The 8825-nt window shown below is 34.3% G+C and overlaps 1 protein-coding gene across 1 annotated transcript; it reads right to left on the bottom strand.

Annotated features, from left to right (window-relative positions):
• Positions 1–1149: 1149 nt before the first annotated feature.
• LOC112638746 lies at positions 1150–4811 on the bottom strand. Its single transcript, XM_025410952.1, has 5 exons — positions 4433–4811; positions 3688–3816; positions 2945–3223; positions 2505–2815; positions 1150–1750 (listed from the first exon to the last, which is right to left on the bottom strand). Exons 2-4 carry the CDS (start codon positions 3788–3790, stop codon positions 2691–2693), a joined length of 507 nt encoding a protein of 168 aa, XP_025266737.1. The 5' UTR covers positions 3791–3816; positions 4433–4811; the 3' UTR covers positions 1150–1750; positions 2505–2690.
• Positions 4812–8825: the final 4014 nt, after the last annotated feature.

Here is an 8825-nt window from a genome sequence, read left to right as displayed (position 1 = left end):
ATAAATCTATACCTTTTAAGATATAAAGATGGAGATATTGGACCCTTTATATCCGAATGAATGATTTGCAAAGATGTTATGAATTGAAAGGTAATTTCTTAAATTTAGATATCAAACACACCTTACAATCTAATATTGATTTATCAAAAATGGCATCATTTAATTCTTTATTATTTGGAAATTTTGATTGTAAGGCTTTCAGGTAGGCTAGCGACGCATGTCCTAACCTTACATGCCACAGCAAGGCTTTACTATTTTTATTAAAAATTTTATTCTCATCTGAAAATGGAAATTCGCCATCATTTAATTCAAATATAGGTAGTTCATTAACGTCATGAAATTTTCGGTCCCAAATAGTCACGTCAAAATTTGATTGCTTATATGATGCATTTCTTGGTTTATCATATTCGTTTCAATCCGACATCTCATTTGAACTTACTTTATTCTCGCCTGAACCTTTTAAACTCTCGTCTCTATTTTCCTGGCTTTCAACATCAACCGTAATTTTTCTTAAATTTTCAGTCTGCTGAATAGACTGTTTTTGTATCAAATCTTGTAATTTGGCTGTGACGCTTCGCGTGACATATTTATTTTCTGACAACCCTCCTTCAGCCAAATTCACAAATATTCGTCTATTAATTATTACAGATCTGCTTTTGTCAGTTGCGTTATTTGTGTTAATTTCTAAATCAACAATCCAATAGGGTTGCTTATATGTATACAGATATAAAACGCATTTGAAACAGGATCAAAAATATCTATTCTTTTATTATCCAAGTAAATAGCAAGTCCCATTTCGGCAAACTTACGCAACGATAATAGATTTTCTTTGAGTGCATTCGGGAAAATAACTTTGTCGATTTCTAAACTTTTATCATTTTCCAGACAAATTTCTATTTTTTCTACTCCCTCTGTTTTTAAATTCGCTGAGTTGTTTTTATTCGCGCATCTGATCTCACCACACTTTAACTCATCGAATGTTTTAAAAATCAATCTAGACTTGGTCAAATGTTCTGTCCCGCCCGAATCTGCTAGGAATTTTGTAACGCATCTACCTAGATCTGATTTACATTCTACTAATTATTTTTGCATTTTTCAACTAAGTTTTGTAATATATACTCACCTTTATTTTGATTTTGTTGATCCGATGGCTAGGATTTTTCTTCTTTTCGTCAACTTTTCCACCATTGCCCTTATTATTATTGTTTTTATAACTACCCGAACCTTTTGCACCCCTGAATCGACCTCTTTTCGAGAAATGTGTATGTCTACTTTCCATTTTCCTTTTCAAACCTCGCCTTGTAAAACCGCCTCGAAACGCACCGCGATTAAGATTATTATTTTAGTTATACCTCACAGATCCTCTGCATCTACCCCTCGATGTACTTGACATGGATTCAACTTGGCTGGTACATTCTAGGGCCTTGTGCCCAAATTTCCGACATTTATAACATTGTGGGCCTTTTCCAATGTTAGGGCAACTTCCGGCCATGTGTCCATATGATTGACACTCGTAGCATCGTGGGCGGGGATTGCCCGATTAGACACAGTACGATTAGACACAGCCAATCATATCGACCGATGCCTAGGGTAACCAGCACGATCAAGCACGATTAGCCAATCAAAGCCAGTGTCCAATTGTACTGTGTCTAATCGGAGGTGTCTCTCGTGGGCCTGCTGACTGCGCTAAGTTAGCTGCCCGAATTTCACTCTTCTCACCTCCACTGGCCTGGTTTCGCGCTGCTTCATCCTGCATTACCAGCATTTTTAAATTTTCATACATCGGGTCGTTACCTTTGGTATTCTGAGTTACAAACTCTATTGTTTGCAAAGTTGGCACAGAGACTTTGACTGCATTGTAAAACAGATCTTTTCTCATCATCAGATAGAGGTATGGCATTCGGAGAGTTTTCGTAACTCCTAACAACATCTTCAAACCTTTCACTAAACTCTCCTGCTTTTTCTTTACCAATTATAAATTTCATATTGTATAATTGTTTTTTAATGTCGAAAGAAGTCACATTAATTCCACACCTTTTAATTTCTTTTAATTTATCTAAAATCTCAACTGGGTTACACAAGTGCATAACCTTAGAATGATAGTGGTTTTCTAAGCAGTTTATTAAAATATCCCGCACTTTGAATTTTTGTTCGTTTAAAATCTTTTCATCTACAATATCACACCTTATTTTTCCATCTATAACGTACAATAAATCAAATGATCTTAATTCAGAACTAAAGAAATCATAAAAATGTTCAAATTTCATATCTGATGTTAATTTGTAACCTCTTTTTACACCCATACCTTTATTTACTATTTCCAATTTTAATGTTTCTTTTATATCTTTAGATATTGAATTTATACCACTATCATTTGCTTTATTTTTCTCCGATCTCATAAAATCTTTACAACACTCTTTGACTATATTAGAGATTCTAACATTGAGATTTGTTTCCTCCGTAGGCCATACCTCGCCCTCAGTATTATCATCTTTTCCACTCACCTCTGGTTCTTCATAATTCAAGAACTGTTGTTTAGCTTGCAAGAGTGATTCAACCGCATCTTCCATTATGTTCATTGTTCTTTTCACTTCGTCAAATCAATGCTTCACATAGTCATCGCGAATCAATTGTTTTAATTCTTCAATACTTTTTAGACTTTGCCTCTCCTTTTTGCTCTGTGCCAATTCTTATTTCACCTCCTGGATAATTTTTGTGAACTGCTCCATCATTGTGGCGGAAGCGAAACACATTTTCTCTACTGTTTTGATTAGTTCACTGACTTTGCATTCCTGTGACTCTAATCTCGTCTCAACTGATTTTATATTTTTATTTTTAATATCTTCAATCGCATTTGTTGTAGATATATGTTGATTATTTGAAAATATATTTTTGAAGTCGATCTTGGTTTTTACATTGCTTTTAATTTGAGGTTGGAATTTACCTGATTTTATCGCGTTAACTATTGTCTGTTGTGTTATATAACTCGCCTCAGTTTTCTCATCTTCTTCTCCTCTCTCACTATCTGCTAGATTCGCCTCCATCTCTTCACTCTCCTTCTCTCCTATCTCTCCTTTATCCGCGACATCCCCTTCCTCTTTTGCAATAGCTACGCGCTGCTCCGAGATGATCCTAGGCATTGCAAGTGGCTGGCCAGCTAATAACATCTCTTCTCGCCATTCTAGCAGACTTTCCCATGAACGCTCAGGTAACATTCGTTTTTCTGTGTAAATTCAAAATTTAATTAATACACTTGCATTTATTTATTTATTTATTTATTTATTTATATTACAAAATGCCTATGGATCTTATTCTGAAACCAGACCGAACAACAAATATGGCTAATCTCAAAATGAACAGGTTCGCAAGGACCCGAACACAAGGCCTCTCCCGAGCCTGCCCTAATCAATCAGATCGAGTGATACCGAACTCAAGCACACTCTTCCCAACCGATTCTCAGAGTTGTAGATGTATTTTTTTTTATTAATTATTGTTATAATTAAAACATCGTTAGTTTAATTTGTAATATTGTTTTAAGTTAACTTAATATGTATTCTTTTATTAATTATTATGCGTTATATGCTAGCTTATGAATGCATATGCACTTCATATATATATATACGTATATTTATATTTCAATCTCATATTTGATTTCTCGTCTCTCATCTAATCTCACCATAAACCCACCTGTAATGTACTCTCCACCTAACTCAGTAATTATAATTAGCGCCTCTTCTTTTATTTCAATATAAATGTCTTCTCCTTTGTGATTTTGATTCAATTTGAACATTTGGAACAAATCCGGTTGTTGTACAGCTGTAAACATTTATTTTATAAGTACTTATTTTTTTTCACAAAGTTGTTTTAAATTCGAATCATTAAATTTAATTTAGTTCTCATCTCTTTGTGCACAACCTTTCAATATACCGTAAAAAATATACCGTATAAATATTTGTATATACTCATGTATCGTCTTTCGCCTATTTGTTTTTTTTTTTCTTTCTTCCGAGTCAAAGACTTCGCTAGGACGCGCTAGCACAAACACGCTCGCCCTGAAGAGAGTTTATGTTTACATCGCGCGGCATCACTATTATTCTATCCTTCTCTCCTTTGTGCGGGTGTGCCGGTCGGCCCTTGTTTCGCGGGTCCGAGAAATCGGCAACAATTTTCTTTCTCTCGACACGTTTCAACTCGCCTAACTATAGCGCGCTTTTTAATTTTCGCACCGATTTTCTTAATTATTAGCGAATTTCACACCTGACATTATTTCGCTTTTGCCCAATTTCACTCGCGCCTCGATTTCTTTCACACTGCTGAATTTCGATTAGCTCACCCATCTATTTGTACATATCGAAATCACCATCGCGTTTGCGCTAAAAAACTCATCTAATTCGCAACACGCATTCCCGTGAAAGAAAGATTGCTTATATACTCTGTCTTCTTCTTAGCTTCCTCCTCAGTATTAAAGATTGCTTATATACTCTGTCTTCTTCTTAGCTTCCTCCTCAGTATTTTGTTGCTGAAGATTCATGTCGTCTAAAATTGCTCTAGTGAAGCTTTAACAAAAAAAAAAAAGAACACCAACTTCCGAACAGCTTACTAGCAATCCTCGCCTTCCCGTCTTGACTCTCCTCTTTTTTTTTTTTATTTTATTCCTCACTTTGCACTCGCGCGGTGGAAGCGTAAAAAAAGCGTTACGCGCCTGGGCCCATAACCTGTTAAAGGTTTCAGGGTTTTAAACGCAATAAGAGACACTTTAACTTTATAAAATGTTATAGCTTTATTAATCACGCCTTATAGACACGTCTTCACTCTTGAGCGCGCGGAGCCAGAGTGAGAGATAAGAGAGAGCCCTCGCAGAGCGCTCGCTCGCCTAGACAAATAAGTACACATACATTATATATATATATATATATATATATATATATATATATATATACACGAGTATAATGTTTAAATAAAAGAGGACATAGGCGGGCGTCATAATCTGTTTGGTTTCTGTCTTATTATTCTTTCTTTTTGACGTGGATCGAATTTTTTTTTCATTTAACGTTATTTTTAATATTCTTAATGATTACAAAAGAATTGTATTTTGAAAATCCTATGGAGGCCAATAAACGCACTAAGTGAGCATTCTCTCCTTTGGATACTTATTTATTTACAAGGATCATTTCTTGATTTCTCATATATGTTATCATTTATCAAGGTCATCATTCTGAATAATGTTGTAAAAGTTTTAATCGCCGGTGGTGTACTAAAAAATTATGAACAAATTATAAAAAACATCTAATAAATAATGCGTAATTTTATGACACCATATACATTAAAAATGTTAAAAATGAGTTTTGCTTCGTCTTGCAAAATACATGTCTAGAAGTATGAATTCCGCCTGCGAAAGATTCCACTTCCGAAAGATGTAACTTAACACGAACCTATTTCTGATTTAATACCAAATTTTAATTGTAATTAGTAATTAGTAGTAGTTAGTAGTAGTAAGTAGTAGTTAGTTGTAATAATTAGCAATAAAAAGGTTCTTAAGAATTAAAGAGTTAGTATAAAGCAAAATTTTATTTATTTATTCATATTAATTTTTTCTCTTTATTCTATTTTATTTATTTAATTTTGCGCATGAATAGATTTTTAAAAAATTTTAATTCGAGTATTATAAATATATTTTGTTAACAGTTTACTATCTCTTTTTTACGTAAAAAATAAAAAAATATAGCAAGAGGACGAGAAATATTCTCGCCCATGTTTGAATGTGCAAGAGAGCCAAGGATTTCGACTCTCAAGCTTTCTTTCCAGAATGACGAAGACGAATGTCGACCCGTGCGCAGGATATCGAGAGCTCAGGCTCCGACCCCGATCGGACTGAACCTCGTCCATTTTTCTCTATATCCCCAACCTTTTTTCCTTCGGTAAGCGGTAGCTGGTTAAGTGCCCAGGAAGAACGATGAGAAGGTTCTTCTCTGATAACGACTAAAAGAGCGACCCGGCTCGTCTGTCCTATCTTGCCACGATATTTTTCCAAGAATAATCTTACCTATACCATTTCTTCGTGTTGTCTCGTCGATAAAACGCGAATATAGTCTCACCTGAATTATTGAACAGTAAAATATAAACAAACTTTGGTTTGTTTTCGAGGAGTAAAGCGATACGTGATTATAATCTTTTTATAATGTTGTGTATATGGCGATATATGTATATACATAAAATAAATTACATATTATGATAAAAATAATAAACACCATTTTACACTGAAATATAAACAGTTTTTGTAGAACATCATATTCGTGGAAATATAATTACGTATATTTAGGAACTTAAAATACACATGCATCTATTCTCTCTCTCTCCCTCTCTCTCTCCCTCTCTCTCTCCCTCTCTCTCTCCCTCTCTTTCTCCCCCCTCCCTCCCCCCCTCTCTCTCTCTCTCGCTCGCTCGCTCGCTAAAAATTCAAGTAAAGTGTGGAAAACTTGCAAAATAAAAACTTTGGTTTCCAAACGATTTTTTTCACGAGATCATTGTTGATCGCAATTATCTTATAAGTATATTGCTTTTCTGCGAATAGGCAAATAAACAGAAGAAAAAAGAAGAATTCGTACAAAAAGAAATTAAACAAAGAATGTGTATGTTCGAATTCTTTATATAGAATATAAAGATGGGGATGAAAAAAGTTGAAAAAAAGCAGAAAAACTAAGGATGCAACTATAGAAGATTCGAACGGAAAGATTAGATAGGATTACGGTTGTACAGCATTTCCAAAAGAGACCGTTAATCTTGTGAAATTAAATGAAAGATAAATAAATGAAGGATCATCAAAATTATTGAAAAGGGAAAAAAGAAAGGGACAAACGAAAAAATAAATGAGAAGATAAGAGAAGGGAGAAAAGAAGAGATGAAAGAAGAAGACGGAATAATTAATATGATCATCAAATTGTTAATTCCAAGTTGTTAATTATTTTAATCGCTAACCATCACACCTCCGTATAGCATTAAGCACAAAGCGAAAATTTCTATTTTCTTTCACCCCGAGATTGTCTGAAGAATATCCTTTTTTTCTACCATCGGCGAGCGAAGCTTCAGCTTTTTTCGAGCAGATCAACGAAGAAAATCGAAAAGAAAAAAAAACAAGGAAAAGAAGCATTTCTTCCGCGATAATTATTTCCATAGAGACTTGGCATCGTCTTAACAAAGATACAGTAAATGCCAAAATATATTAAAATTAAGAGTGCGCTTCAAACTGTAAACTGTACTTCGAAACAAAGTACAATCTGTGTTTAATTTATTATTAAATTTATATTAAAACATGACACTTTAATAATATTATAATTCTTAAATTCAAACAAGTAGAAAACTAGAAATCTCTTACACGAGTAAAAAATCTAAACATTTATTTTTACAAATTGTAAAATTTTTCATTCCAAAATATTTATTCCAGAATGAAAAGTTATTTTTATTCTTAGTTTTACCAAAGATAGAGAATATTATTGCATAACAGTCATTGAATGTCTTGCCCTTGAGTTGCATAAATTTTAAAATTCGGAATTTAATTATTCGGAATGTAATTCCTTACAGAATATACAAGAGCTTACTTATTATGCAACTTAGCCTTTGATCAAGAACATAGGAGTATGCGTAACGTAAGTGAAAGAATTTAACGAAATAAAAATAGAAAAATAAAGCAAAATCAAAAAAAAGAAAAAAAAGTTAAAAAATATGTTGTCGTCGGCGGTCGCTGTGCACTTGCAAATATATCGCATAAGACTCAAATAATTGCACTCTTCCCGCACGAGTTTTCTACCTCTTTCGTCTTCGTTCGCCCCACAGTTATCTACTATATGTGCGCACGTCCATGCGCACGTGACTGCATATATGCCCGCATGTATCCTCTGTATGTATACATATATACATGCTTGGCACGAGAGGCGAGAGGATTCGATTCCTCTCTAGGGAGTTATACAAGAAAAAAAAATGGAAATGGCAGAGAGATAGAGATAGAAGGAGAAAGAAATATCGAAATGGAAGAAAACGGTTGCGAGAACGACATGACACAATTCGAGATTTGAAGAAGAAGAGCTAGGAAAGGGAGATTTTGCTAGAGAAAGGGACATTGGGACGCTCATAACAAGTCTCTCCTGTCTCATCGCAATGGGCTTTCGGACGGTCGAATAGGGATGAAGACTCACTGTACTCCAACGAAAAAAAGGGATGTGAGGATCAGTCAGTAAGAGAAGTGGTGGCAGGATAAGGGATGCGCCATAAACAAGTGAGAGAAGACGAGCGGATATGATCGAACCGCGCGGCGCGTGATAAATAACCAAGGTTCTCGCGCTTTCCGTTCCTATCTCACTTTCGCTCGCTCCTTTATTTTTGTGTTTATCGCTGTCTTCCTCTTTCGATAGTTCTGTGGACACGAGCCGCCACTTAAGACCGTTTACAGGTCGAATCAAAAGATGTTTATCTGTTTTTCGGCATTTAACTAAAGTTCGCGGCTTCTTTCATAGTAAGGAATATTATCAGTGAATTCTAAAATACGGAACAATCTGTACTTTTGAGAGAAATTAGTCCTATTTATTTGCTCTATTGTTTTTATCAACTTAGAAAAAATTAATCATTAGTCGAATTATTGATGAATTTCAAATTCTCGATCATTTTTCCATCTATTATTTTTCTAACAATGTAATGGAATAAATATTTTCAATTTTGAATCGAGCAAAATTTATCGTCTGTATTCGTTCGGCGCATCACTGAATTTTTCGTCGAAAAAATGTTCAATATTTATCTTTTCACATAAAAATTTGAAACTTTACAAGACGTTAAAA

Source organism: Camponotus floridanus, unplaced genomic scaffold (genome assembly GCF_003227725.1).
Source record: "Camponotus floridanus strain SB8 unplaced genomic scaffold, Cflo_v7.5 scaffold36, whole genome shotgun sequence".
In the NCBI taxonomy this organism is placed as follows: domain Eukaryota; kingdom Metazoa; phylum Arthropoda; class Insecta; order Hymenoptera; family Formicidae; genus Camponotus; species Camponotus floridanus.
The sequence above is the reverse complement of the archived record's forward strand: the minus strand, read 5'-3'. Positions and strand labels throughout refer to the sequence as shown.